At 39.2% G+C, this 14,038-nt stretch overlaps 1 protein-coding gene across 3 annotated transcripts; it reads right to left on the bottom strand.

The window, feature by feature from the left end:
• Positions 1-1,188: 1,188 nt before the first annotated feature.
• LOC103722050 (uncharacterized) lies at positions 1,189-13,696 on the bottom strand. Of its 3 annotated transcripts, XR_015988142.2 has the most exons (5): positions 12,589-13,696; positions 11,424-11,975; positions 11,204-11,335; positions 11,040-11,103; positions 10,537-10,742 (listed from the first exon to the last, which is right to left on the bottom strand). XR_015988142.2 is itself a non-coding variant. In XM_039126592.3 (3 exons), exons 1-3 carry the CDS (start codon positions 13,561-13,563, stop codon positions 11,225-11,227), a joined length of 1,638 nt encoding a protein of 545 aa, XP_038982520.2. In that variant the 5' UTR covers positions 13,564-13,696; the 3' UTR covers positions 10,814-11,224. The 3 variants fall into 3 exon arrangements, 1 of the variants encoding a protein (XP_038982520.2); XR_015988141.2 differs by lacking the exon at positions 10,537-10,742 and adding an exon at positions 1,189-1,402 and having other exon boundaries at positions 11,040-11,335; XM_039126592.3 differs by lacking the exon at positions 10,537-10,742 and having other exon boundaries at positions 10,814-11,335.
• Positions 13,697-14,038: the final 342 nt, after the last annotated feature.

Raw genomic sequence — 14,038 nt, 5'->3', positions numbered from 1 at the left:
GAAGTTGGAGAACGTGGTTGATAAAATTCTTTCGTTCCATCCGTCTGCTCTCCTTCTTTCCAACCATGCAGTCCAAAGATTGCAGGAGGCATGCTAGCTTCAGACCCCTCCATAAAGTACATGGGACCAGCAAGCAGCCAGCTCCATTGTTGCTGGCCAGCCTCTTTAGAGAAAGAGAGAACTAGTTATTCTTTCCCTTCTTGCAGAACCTACCTCTCTCTCTCTATGATCTCTCTCACTGTGTTCATGTGGAACAATTGGGTTTATGAGGTCCAACCATGACAACCACGTACATGGATCTGAAAGCTGAGAGGATCGAGCTAGGGGGATGCCCAAAGGGAAAGGTAACAACGTCTAGAGACAATAGATAAAGAGGAGTCCAGCCAGGTTGATAGCTATACACAGGAGGCATAGCGGGATATTGCTCCATGTTACTCTCTTCACCCAATGTTCCCCATTTGCAATCCTTGCACATGGCTTCGCTCTCCCTCCCCTCTCACTACCCCCACCTCCTCTCTCTCTCTCTCGGTCTCTTTCTCTCCGTGTCTTCTTATTCCGTTCCCCACTTTTCCATGTACTTGAGGTATGGCAACATATTTTAATTCCTCTACTTTGAAATGAAGAGACATAGTGAGAGATTGTGGCTCCTTTCAATTTGTTCATGTGTACCGGAAGGCAAATAGTGCGGCTGATTGGATTGCTTCCTTTACTGTCCATCATTACGGAGAGGTCTCATGGACATGGTCTGAGTTTGTACCCCCCATCTTTATGCCAGGTATTGTATTTTGACTCAGTTGGTTGTACTCATGCTAGATTAATGTGAGTGACAGTTTTACCAAAAAAAAAAAAAAAAAGAAGAGAATAAATAAATCTTGGCTCTTACTAAACGGGAAAACAAAGCCAATGCCTTTCGTTGCAATGATGATAAGATGTGTTTGCATGGAAAAAAGAAACCAAGACTGGCTTTTTCCAAACGCTGTTTAGTTGGGCAGGGCCGAGGGTATTTCAAAGTCATCCATTGGCATGGTAAAAGGTAGTGGGCCCCATGGAAAAGATGAACTCGCAAACTAGCTTTAGCAATCATTTTTGCCAGCCCAACTCCAGTAAGAACAGTTGGGACTTTGGAGACAAGCCTATCCCATAATGATAATGATCTTACAATTGTAAAATTAGATAAAAAGCTTTGAGTTGATTTTTTTTTTTTTTCCACTTTCAACGTGTGAGTGGGATGCTTTCATTACTTTGAGAGGAAGTCATAATCACAAGGCATGGTCCCTTTACTTTACTTTTACAAATTTGGTGCTTTGATATATTCGTTGATGGTTATCTTTGAATGTTCAATTGGGATATCTTCAACTCACTCCTTGCCCTTGCCATATCTGGGCGTATTCTTGCACAACTCCTGCACCAAACGTACGTCACATAGAAAGACGTGAACTTCCGAGTACTCCAAGGGTTAGCCAAGAAGCATTAAGCTGGAGAGATTCATTTGGCAGTCTCCTTAACTTAATATTGTACTCTCAAGTTGTCTGCATGAAAAATACGATCCCTAGCAGCAATTTTTTATATTAATTTGAAAAAAATATGTTATAAGAAGGAGTTTAGAAAAAAGGTTTCCATAACTATCATAGATCGATCACCGTATGGCCAAAACTGCCCCTTGTCATTGAATAAGTACTTATGTGCTAGATAAAATAAGAATTGCCAAATTGTGGAAAGTATATCAACCTTGCATCTGAATCAACATGTAATATACTTTTGAAATCAAGAACAAATGTTATCATTCAATTTGGGTAGCTGTATGTATTCATACCAAAAGGTAATTAAATGTTTAAAATAAGATGTTAATTAAATGAAATTTGTACACTACCTCTATCCATGTTTCCTTTCATCTGCTCTTCTTTTCCAGCTTAATCTAATGCATGGCATGTCTCTTATGTCATCTAGATCGGCGTATGGCACACGTTAAAACAATCTCAAATAATATCATTTAATGTCATATCCTATTTCACTCTCATCTTATATAATATAAGACAACTTAATGTAGAACATGGCAGCCACCCAGGGGAATCTTAGCTGAGGTTGCCACACTCTGAAGACACCTTTAATGAACGACGCAAAAAATTCTAGTGCTACTTTATATTTAGGAGTTGAAGAATAATTTCAGTCCATGTTGACAGCTTGCTCCGATGTCTTATTCAAGAGAGATTTTAGATGCCATTATTGTTCACTGAGGGGCTATTCCCAAAGCTAGAATAGCGCCCAAGAATGAGCTAAATCAGACCCAAGACCAGGCATTGCGACTGTTGAAATAAATCAGATTCCCATAATATCAGATGAATCATCTTGTGGAAAGATCAAATGCAGCCACAAAATAGAATCATCCTTGAAGCTAAATCCATTTTGTTCAGAAAACATAATCTAGCTCGAATTTTTTGATGATTTGTATTCTCTGATTTTACTGATGTTCTCGCCTGAGCTTTACAATGGTGCTCTTGTTTCACTTGCACACACAAACCAAACCCTTTTGAACAACTTAATTTGTTTATATTAAGCTTCACTTCCAAATCCCAGAGGCAGAATGCTTAATCCTAGACCTAACAAAGGTGCATGAACATGATTGTTGAGTAACTAACAGCCAAACTTTTTTTTTTATAATAAGGTTGCCACATCTAATCCAAATTTCTAGTCCAGCACTCGCTTCTTGATGTTTTCAGACCACCAGTCAATCAAGCATACCCACACAATTAACTTTTTGATGAAATGACATCATGTATGCAGGATTTTATCTGTAGTGTAACACCAACATACTTCACATAAATATGCTCCCTGGGCATTGAGGCTTGAGTTCAAGACCTGTGCCTCCTCAACTCCTAGTTCAGACAGCATGGCTTTGCTAGTCGAAAAGTTGACAGAAACGTATTTCCAAGCAATTTTTTTTTTTTTTTTTTGGTTTTGGGGAAAAAAATATTTTGAAGCAAAATCTTGAGTAAATTTCTCTTACCAAACATCCCCTGGAATCTCAGAAGCAACGGAATCATAATATTAAAAATGTCAAATTCCAACTAAGACTCAAATGAGAGAGTGTGTGCTCAAAGGATAGAACCCCGAGGAATGGCTTATAAAACCTTATTATTTATAAAATTATATAGTCTGGGAAAATCATAAGGATTGCTTGGGGGTTTACTAATTTCACCGGGCATTGAGCACCAATGAATTTCAAATTCCCTGGAACGCTTTGTTTATTGCATTATTAAAATTTTGCTTGATTTTGATTTCATGCAATCATTTGCTGGGGTGTGATAGACCTGTTCTGTACTTCTGTTTATCACTGCATATGTTTATTACAATATCTAGGGATGGGAGCTTGGCAGATTTTTTCAGATATTTAACTTGTCCCGAACCTTAAAAGGATATATGTTCACTAAAACCATATATGGTTTAGGACGGGTTTGAGATTTGCCCCTACCTAAACCCAATTATATATATATATATATATATATATATATATATATATATATATATATATATGTATGTATGTATGTATGTATGTATGTGTGTGTATTATAAAAATTTACAAAATTATGTATATACATTGTGAGAGGAGTTCAACCCTAAATATATACATACATCTATGTAAACTCTACCTTTAGAGCTAAGCTACAAAATATATTTGTATTTAGATTGTTTGCCAAATTATTTATACCTATTTTTACTTGATATTATTCCTCCCTTTCCTCTTTTTTTTTTTTGTAATTCCTAGTCGGGCATCCGATTCGACCGAAATAACCCAATTCGAATAAAGATTAATTGGGCAGATTCAGGCACCCAACGTATTTACACATTTTTTGATGGAATAGGTTTGAAATTTTGGATAAATGTTTAATCAAATTTGGAATGAGTTCAAGTAGTAGAATTTTAAACAGGTTCGAGTGTGGGTAGGGCAAATTTTGTGGACACCCTACCTGCTGCCATTCCTGACAACATCAAGCTACCCCCAAATTACCATATTATCATAAGTTTAAAATGATAAAAAAACAAATAAAATCCCTTCTATATCAACACCAGAAGATATTTTTTGCCTCATTGGTTTCACCCTACAAGATTAAACACATTTTGGCAGACCATGCTTGACCAACCATTTTCTACCATCTCCATAGAGACACTACAAGAAAACTTCCTCGTATCCAGAAACATTTGCAAGAACGAAAACTTCTAAGTTTATGCAATTCTCGCCGGGCTTCATTTTCCAAAAGGTAACCTTGGAATTTGCACACCTCATTTGCACCAAAAATAGGGGCAAATAAAGATGCAACTAAGATATTTGCATTTTATTGAGTGCTCTAGGGTCCTAAGGGCATTAAAGTTGACATTTGGCTCTTATAATCTACCGTAGAATTTTGACATCAAGAAACAGGGAGAACTCTATCTGTATTAAACAGTTTATATAATAGAAAGAATCATCAAGAAACAGGAACCTATATATAAACTAATGCACTCAATATTTTGCATGATGAATGAAATTTTACTAGTTTTCAAATGTTGATTCAATGAACTTTCTGCAGTGAGAAAATGCAGATTTATCCATAAAATCTTGGTGCTAAGTTTAGGCACTTGAGCAAAAACCTCATGAAGCTGGTAGTACCAACTGGGTACAGTTGACAGGGAAGTTGGCAGCTATTAGCTTTCCCTTATGCCTCTTTATATTCTTAGTTATTTTGCTTTCCTTATCTTAATAATATTTTGAATCATTAAAAGTTATTGTTTCAGATGCCTAATTTGCTTCCTGATTCGCAGGGTCTTGATATGTCATATTTCTAGACTCCAAGCTTGGTGTCTTAGTTATCATGCGAAGATTCTTAAAAAGATATTCTCTGTTTTGCCAAAACCTTTTATACTCTACATGGATATAGGTGCCATATTTTGAGAAGAACAATGGTTCATGTCAAAGAAATGATATGAAACGGAAGTGGGGGAGGCAACCACTAGGATATAGGTGGCATACGAGAATCCATCTAACCATTCATCTGGGCAGCAGAATTTTGTTGCAGACTCAACTTCAGATATCCAAGCATATGCTGCAAACAACATTTGCTCAACATTTGTTGTGAACTTGGCTCCATGCTTCTTTAGTGATTCGCCAGTCAAAAACATTGCACAGCATTTTATTTCTTACCGCAATTTATTCAGAAATTCATTCATTTCTTGAATTCCAACACCCCCATATCAAGCAGTATCATCATTGGTTCTCACTTGCAATTTGAGTCACTAGTCATGAATAAACTTGAGCTGGCTCTCCACCTTTTTAACTAACAGGTTAGAAGGAAGCGTTTGACATTCCCTCTGATATCACCTCATTCATCTACTGTCATCCGCTTAGTCCGTCGCAAGATCTTATCCTTGAAATAAAAATGTCTCATTAAGGATCAGAATCAACCATCCCTCTGGCTTGCAAACTGCATATCACCATGGTCACTTCATAACCCATTCAAATCATCATTAATTTGAGTTCTAAATGAATTACAATATAATCAGAAATCTACCTCTTCTTCATGTCTCCCTACGGTGACAATCATGCGGCTAGTTGACATTCCTGAAAGCTGGAGTTTGGATCATTATATTGGACAAATCCTATTGACATCATGGCTTCTGCGTTCTGATCAAACTAATAATTTTAATCCCAAGTGACTATAGAACATTAGCTCACTATCAATTTGAAGGATCTGCTAAAATAAGCACAAACCCGTCAGACTTCATCCTCGCGTCCTGTTCTTGCATTTAATTTCTTTGAACAGGTAATTGCTTGGGAATATGTATATTTTCTACTCACCTTTGTGGTAGCTGCAAATTAGGCCAACCTTTTCTAAGAGCTCCTAGGTCCATGTTGGGCCATGTTAATTCTGCTTTTCTCAGGAGTTCTAAATCATCATACTAATACATCCATGAGGAATATAATCCAGAATATTTTAAGAAAAAGTGATGATTGTGGCCATAATTCACAACAGAAACAACCAACCTTATTACCTTAAGCAGCTGAAAGTAAGCTAATGATCATACCCATTCTACATCTTGCGAAACATGCATGCAAGGTCGCCCTTTCGCTACATCTACCTCTTCACACCCTTCCTGATCTAATAGTGATCGCCTTTATCCAACCTATTCTATTCATCCTATTCGTAACAAGTGAAATCGCCACAACCCCTTTATTTCCAACCAACTCATCTTGACTACATACACTTAAATCATAAAATCTACGTTTATTTTAATCCACTACACAGTCATATGTAATCCATCCTCCTCAAGAACCTACATCAGTCCAATATAAACAACAAAAAGACTACTCTTCATACTTTCCCAACCCAAATCACCCAAAAAACCCTAGTTATTATACCTAACAAAGTCAAATCGCAACAACCCAATGAACCGCGTGTCGTCATACTTATCAAAAGTTCCAAACTCAACTAATTACAACAGTTTCAACAGAATTAGCCCTATCCATCCAAACCCAGCTTACTCTGTTACTCTTAAGACAATTCACCAGTAACCTAGATCACCCTACACAACTAAGCACAACTCATTCCAACAACCAAATTTAACTAATCTTACCAATCCAAACCGAACTCATATCACCCATCCGACCCAACTCATTCCAATTCCACTGAACAGGTTAAGCTCGCCTTCATCAACCAACCCACCTTAGCCAACCATGCCCTGCGTAGCCTACTTAAAACACTTCAATCTTGATCTTCAAAATTCATCCTACCCTACTCCGTCCATTTGTGCAACTCATTTTAGTTTTATAATTTTCATCAAAAAACTCAGCCCAAAGCGTTGTTAAACACATCTTCAGTACAGGATGCCCTTTCAACTTTTCTGGACTCATTTAATGTTACTTCAAGGTCTTCCACTCAACTTCAATATTATGTGCATATTTCAAAGAGTCGCTCCTGCAATAAAGGATAATGTAGTTTATGAGCATCTACTATGGTTACTTGTTTCTTGATGCTCTCTTCCTAGGTTCAAGATGTAGTAATATGAAGAGTATGTCGTTGTTAATTGTCTTCTGACTTCTCGAAGATTTTATTGTGCGATCACAGCCCAAATTTGCATAATTATATCTGTATTCAGAAAAGCTTGGCCACACTCTTTTAATCAATTTTCATCTCTCTAGATTATTTTAAAATCAATACATTTCAAGATTTGGCTAATGACTTGAAGCTTACCATCATTATGAGTTGGATGGTTCACATCGCCAAGGAGATGTAGATGCTCTATCCAGAAGGTTCGATGAATTATTTACTGAACATGTGAACCAATTCTAGGCAATCACATTATACATGTAATGCCATTGTTATTGAAAAGAAGCTTTCAAGGTCTAAGGGAGGATGAAGGAAGAATCAGCCTAGAAGGCTTTCTAATCACCAATCCGAGCAATGGAGGGTTGAAATCCCATGGTCATCACTTTACGAAGGTGTAGATGGACATCCATCCAATGGGTGCTTTGCAGGAGCAAAACAAAATCTAAAATATATTTGAATGATTCAGAAAAAATTCTCTTTGGCATTTAATCGAGTTTAGGGGTAGCTTAGGAAGAGTATTTTGATCAAATTAAGGGATTTATTACTATTCACATCAATGTAGCATGATCAATGCTGTGCTACAGTACCATGGGTCATTAGGAGTCATTATAAGTGCCAAACAAGTGGCTAACTAGTTCGGGCATCAAGGGAATTTGGGAAAAGTTATTTGCTGCTGTAATTGATTCCTAATTGGACTCAAAATTAAGAAAGATTAGCTGTTAATTAGTTTATGTAATGTGACATTTTAGGGCATTCATAAAACAATGAAGTATGTGATTTTTCTGTCAGAAGAAAAGAGCCAGGTTTGGCCGGATTTCCTTCTTTCCTCCTCCTTCTTTTCCTTCTATCTCTATCAGTTTCTCTTCTCCTCTTCTATTTCTACTCAATTATTCTTTATTCTGCATATTGCTCACTGTTGATATTGTTTAATTTTCTTAGATTTTTGTCAATAAATTCAGCATCTCTATATTATGATTGCTGGATGAATATGTCAATTTGTTTCTTTTAATATCTATATTGACTCCTCTGTCGGCATTTTTCTTTCAGTGAACACCGAATCAGCATGTGTAATAATTGGTCATCATGAACCCTAGACAGCAGTTATGTAGTTGGCATCATTGAACTCCTAACTGGAGGGTACAATAGTTCGTGTAAGTGAATACTTAGCTAATGAGCCTATTGATCAGCACACCCATGATCACGGTATTATAGTTGCTTACTGGACAGTTGGTGTTGAAATGACCATAATAAATATTTTAAAGTTTTCAATGTCTTCAAGCATTTTTAAGTGTTCTAGTGCATTAAAGTGTTTCTAACTATATCTTAGTATTCCCCAAATGAGTATTTTCCATAATTTTGCACAAACGACTTGTATTTTGTTGATACTAATTGTTCAAAAGCATTCAAGTATATTAGATCAAAGGTACATTAATAAATGTAGTTATTCGATACCTCATTTACGATATTGTTAATTGACTAATTGAGGTTTAATAGGCATGAATACTCAATACTTCCATTGTTTTATGTTTTGTGATACTATATTGTTCCCTATGTTCCACCACTTACTAAGCCATGTAGCTCACCCACTTATCATATTTTAGAGTGAAGGACTTGTTGGCTTAGCTTATAGAAGTTCAAAGTTATTTTGGGTGTGCATATCAAAGCCTACTTCAAAGACTTATTATCATATTGGGGTTGTATTATAAAGTAAGGTGTGTTATAGATTACTATTGTATTATGAATAAAGAGAGTATTGTAATAAACCTATAGCAAAGGATGGAAAATGTGTGTATAATGAACTAATTTGTGCATTATAAGAAGATGAAATGAAATGGATCTTGGTTTGGCTTCAAGGTTATGTATTGTGAAAAAAATAAATTTGGATGAGATTTAGCTTTGCTCTGTTTGAATAAATGGCCATTTATTGTACACTTACTTGCCTCCAAGTTTCAACCGGTGTTTTTGTGCTTCCGAGAGAATAAATTGACAAATCAGACCATTGAGGCATCAAAATTGTTATCAAACTCGGGACTTGGCAAAGCCGGGTTTCAAGACATGACACTCATTCTTAGGCATAGCAAATACCTCCCAATAATGTCCAAAAGGTACTATTTATTGTGCTTCTCAACTTAAGATTCCAGCAAAACTAACAACAAAAACTTACAATCAAGCAAGAATAAGACTTTGTCCTTATTCTTGAAAGTGTTCTACTTTGTTACCAAGCCAGAACGAATTATAACCTTATCCATTATCAGAAACTATAAGAGTAAGAACCTTAGTAGCAAGAAAGTCCTATCAGAGTGTTGCACCAGCTTTGGAAACCCATCCCTACACCCACTTCCTCAAGTTTCATTATTCTGAGGTTTTTTGGAGACATCTGCCACCCTATGACCAAACTGAAGTCCACTCCTACACTTGCTCCTGCTTTAGGCAACAAAGATGAGAACCATCTACAACAACCATATCCTTTCTGCTAATTATGATATTATCTTGAGCTTTAGGTTGGTTATCTATTAAGAGGTGAAAAAACTCGTACCACCTGCCATCTTTGTTTTCTTCTTAGTTTTTTTTTTTTTTTTTGACCTTTGTATTACCCATGTTCAAACCATAGACCATCTCCAATATTTACATGCAATAGCCCAATCTTTTTCATATATAATCCATTTCAACCACAAAGGAATAGATGTCACATAGATGACACATACTTACATGCAACAGCCCAACTCTTCAACTATATAATAACAAAATTAATATCCCACTAAATTCACTTAGTACTATTTCAACTTCTGAATGGAACTTCAGGATGGAAAATACTCCTTTTTTCAGCAATTAGAACATTTAAATTTAGACACTGAGAATCAAGAAACATTTTTTTATAACTCGGGTTTATCATGCACTGATGAGCTGAATAATTTGAGTTGAATGCACATTTTATAATTTCATTGTATATATAATTACAATGAAAAGTCAAAGCCAAAAAAAGTTGGGGACCTCTTGGGTTTTGCTGTCCCCAGTTATATGGAAATTTCATCAAAGAACTGAACAGTTTTTAATTCTAAACCCGCATCATGAAGCTTTACACAACATGGCAGGAACACTAAAACCAATATAGGGCAGCCTACTCACATCTAGATACACATGACACAGGTTGAAAAGGAATACACTTGTGGCATCATAACAAAGAGGATTGCATATACTTGATGAGACAATAACTATAACCTAAAAACTGCAACCAGGTAACCACTCATAAGAGTTGTCACACATTTCAAAGGAAACCAATTCAACTAAAGTTTCCAGAAACATGATTTTCTATCATAATTAGTTTTAAATAAAATTTTGCACCAAGTCCATACATATTAATGCAAAATCATTCCTATTCACATGTTCAGTTTAGAACTGAAAAACGCTAAGAACTCAGTCTTTCTTATGAATGAGATATAAATATTAACAAACTATGTGACTTCTAAAGATCAACATTACGTGGTCATTGCATATTTAGTATCCCAGGGGAAGAGTATATGTTACATCTCCATGTATATACATGATAAATACTAAATCCAAGAAATACATGAAACATTAACACTTCTGCTAAACTTCATATCTGATCTTGTTAACATTTATAGTTTCACTAGTCGCATCTTCATTAGAGTCAAACTGCACCACCTATGATCCAATTTATCATGAAAATCAAACATAGGAGAAATAAAGGTATAAGAAATTGTACACATCGAGGGTTATCATACTAGTTCTTTTAAATAAAGAGAGTTAAGTATCTGGACATTGATCATATCAACAAGAGAGACAGGTGGCTATAGCTCTGTGTCTACTCACTGATTTCATAATCAGATTATGATGGAACGCCTTCTGAACAAAATTTGAAGGCAAAGAATATTTTTCCAATGCTTAACAAATGGAAGATGAGTTCCTCATCGACTGTGTACCTAGAAAATAAGAAATTACCTCTGAATAAAGTTTGTAAGCATTGCCTCCAAAATGCTGAGTGCTCCAATATGTCAAAAGCCAGCTTCAAATATGAGATGAAATAGTTAATGCACACGAAAAATGAGCCTTCTGTTCATAACAAACTTCATATTCAAGCTGTCATGTTTGGAGAGATGATGTACATGCCACCTCTCCCTCGGTTGTCATAAAGAATCAGCAGCTGACCCAAAAGTTCCCTGCTCACATTGTTTAACAATTATCCTCAGAGTCCCATTACTTTTTTGAGCTACTTTACAGCACAGCCGCCTTGGCACCTGTTCATAAAACATTTTGTTATTTAAAGAGCCGCGATAATAAACTGTATCAAAAGATAAAAGAAGGGCAGGAAAAAATAGAACAAACCAAATGCCAATTTTGGCTCAATGGGTTCCCCAGTACTTGAATTTCATCCACATCATGCAGAGGAGGCGATTGGGGAAAGCAGAAAACCCTCCTTTTAAGGTCATCCCTTCCCTTAGCTCGTAAGTACGAACCCATGGTTATGTTTTCATCCTTCCGAATATCATTCAAGAAAAACAGAACTGGCTTCTTGCACACTGACCTATAAACATCCCTTGTATCGAAATCAAACTCATTCCTGTCACCTATTCTGTTCCAAGCAACATATGTTTGCTCAGAACGTTCCAACTCCCGTGGGAGAATAATGCTAGGGAACACTTGAACAACATATCCCAATGAGACGGAGAATGTAAGCTTTTTCCTTCTGTCATAAGAAATAGCACGCTGCAAAAAACTCTGAGGATCAGTCTTCATAGCCTTGGTAAAAAGCTTTAGGCTTTCAAGTAAGCTCAAGCCAGGGTAAATAGGATCCGCAGCTTCAACATGGTGTATTGAGATGAAAGGAGCAATAGGGTGAGCGGCCAAAAGGCCATGAGGATTCCCCCTAATATCCCACTGCAAAAAAACAAAGAAACAAAATAAGAGGAATGGAAAAATACACATGGATTGGAATTCACTGGCTGTAAACTGACAATAACACATCTGTATATGATCCAAGCATTTATCTACCACTTATCATATGATAAAAAGGATTTATTTGGCAATGTAAAAATAATGCAAATCAGTACCAGTTAACAGAACACTGGATAATGATTTTGATATTAAGAACAGGAAGGTACAAAATCAGTGAAAGTAAAACAGTAACAGACAGTGAGTCCATCATAAAAACTTCCATTATAAAAAAACTTTTAGAAATTATTTCGACCAAAGAATATAACTTTCTGCATCATAAATATTTCGAAAGAGCAAATTTTGAGAATTTATAAGAAACCAATGAAAAATATGAATAACGATAATCAAGACAAGAACACAAAGAAATGCAACAAAAATATCATCTAATAACCTCATAAAATAGGTTCCTCATTGGAAAAAAATCACGCATTGTGTCGAACACCCGCAAGTTTCATCACCATTCAAGACGTAAAAGATGAAAGGAAAGCAAAGCATGTAATAAACGATCCCATGGAAGACTAAATTATGGAAAGTCGGGAAAGATATATACATATACCTGGTGGAATCCAAACTCCCGGGTAAGCGGGACCCCGAGCTCCGAGATGCAGGCATGGAGGCGGTCGTCGCTCCCATAAAGCCTGGGGTACCTCTCGAGGCACTCGTCCTGCATCCTGGTGAGGGCCTTGGCCAGCGGATAGCTGATGGCGATCCCCCCGCCACCGAAGGCCATCGAATGGCTGAAGTAAGTGTTAGCGGAGTGGCTTTCCGACGGGGCCCCGATGTACACCATCTCAGTCCAGTCATACTTGCCGAGCACCGCGACGAGGTTGTCGGGGCAGAAGATGGTGTCGTCGTCGACGAGCACGAACCAGCGGGCGCCACGGTGGCCGAGGCGGAAGCTCTCGGCGACGATGCGGGAGATGCGGAGGCCCGAGGGGTGGCCGGTAGGGTTGGTGTACCGGAAGCGGGAGATGTCCTCGGAGACGCGGACCGGGGGGAGGTCGCGGGCGAGGGAGGCGTTCCGGGGGCGGGGGATGCGGTCGTCGAGCCAGACGTGCCCACGCATGGCCCCCGGGCGCCACCACAGGCGGAGGAACTCGCGGCGGCGCGGCCAGAGCTGGGCGGAGCCGGCGATGCCGAAGACGACGTGGCGGAGGGAGAGCGGCGCGGCGGAGTCGTCCTCCAGGGAGGGGGAGCCGGGAGAAGAGGCGCGGGCGGTGGAGTCATGGGGAGGGGGAGATGGGGAGTTGGGGGAGAGGAAGGGGGCGGCAGCGGAGGAGGACGAGGAGAAGGAGGAGGTGTCCCAGGAGCGAAGGCGGTGCCAGGGGAGGGGGGAGAGGGAAGAGAAGACGAGGGAGAGCCAGGCGGAGGAGGCGAGGAGGAGGGCGACGGCGGCGGCGACGGAGGCGGCGAGCCCGCCGCGGCGAGGGGGACGAGGGCAGCAGTGGCGGTTGGGGCGGCTAGCAGCGGGAGCGGCGGAGGACGTGGGGAGCATCGGCTTCGCTGTGGGGTTCGTGGTGGTGGTGGTCATCGGCGGCAACGCTCATCTCCACGACGGCGAGACAGGGTTATGACGGAAACGAGAATAATAAGTAAAGAACGGAGGAGGTTGAAGGCTTGAAGCGGAAGTGGGGTTCAACAATGGAAAGGAGCCTGTTTTTGTTGAGGAGGGTGGGGCCTACCGGCTGTGAGCTGGGTGCGGAGGTGGGGGGGCATGGGGAGAGCGCAGGGGGTTTTTAAGAGGGATACGCTGCTCCGAGGAAGAACCGACAGCGAAGGCTTGCTTTATTTGGAGCGGCGTCGAGTTGTCACCTTTGGGATTCTGTGGGACGATAGTTTTGCGTCCGTTTGGGACGAAGAACGGCGTGGACTTGATCGGGGGCAAAAAGTTGGTTCGGGTCTGAACCGGTCCATGGGGCGGCCTGCTTGTCGAGTTCCGGGTGGGCCGTGGTTGTACTCGGCCAGGAACCTAGCGGACCATTTGCAAATGGATCGGGCGATAATGC

The sequence above is a fragment of the Phoenix dactylifera genome, chromosome 6 (genome assembly GCF_051530095.1).
Source record: "Phoenix dactylifera cultivar Ajwa chromosome 6, Ajwa_hap1_PhDact_Kaust_v1.1, whole genome shotgun sequence".
Classification (NCBI taxonomy): domain Eukaryota; kingdom Viridiplantae; phylum Streptophyta; class Magnoliopsida; order Arecales; family Arecaceae; genus Phoenix; species Phoenix dactylifera.
The sequence above is the reverse complement of the archived record's forward strand: the minus strand, read 5'-3'. Positions and strand labels throughout refer to the sequence as shown.

Excerpts from the sequence above, each read along its gene's own strand:
- LOC103722050 (XM_039126592.3), bottom strand. The coding sequence starts at position 13,563 with ATGACCACCACCACCACGAACCCCACAGCGAAGCCGATGCTCCCCACG. Across the intron at positions 11,976-12,588 it reads GGGAGTTTGGATTCCACCAG|TGGGATATTAGGGGGAATCC; the intron begins GTATATGTATAT and ends GTTTTTTTGCAG. Across the intron at positions 11,336-11,423 it reads TGAGCCAAAATTGGCATTTG|GTGCCAAGGCGGCTGTGCTG; the intron begins GTTTGTTCTATT and ends TTTTATGAACAG.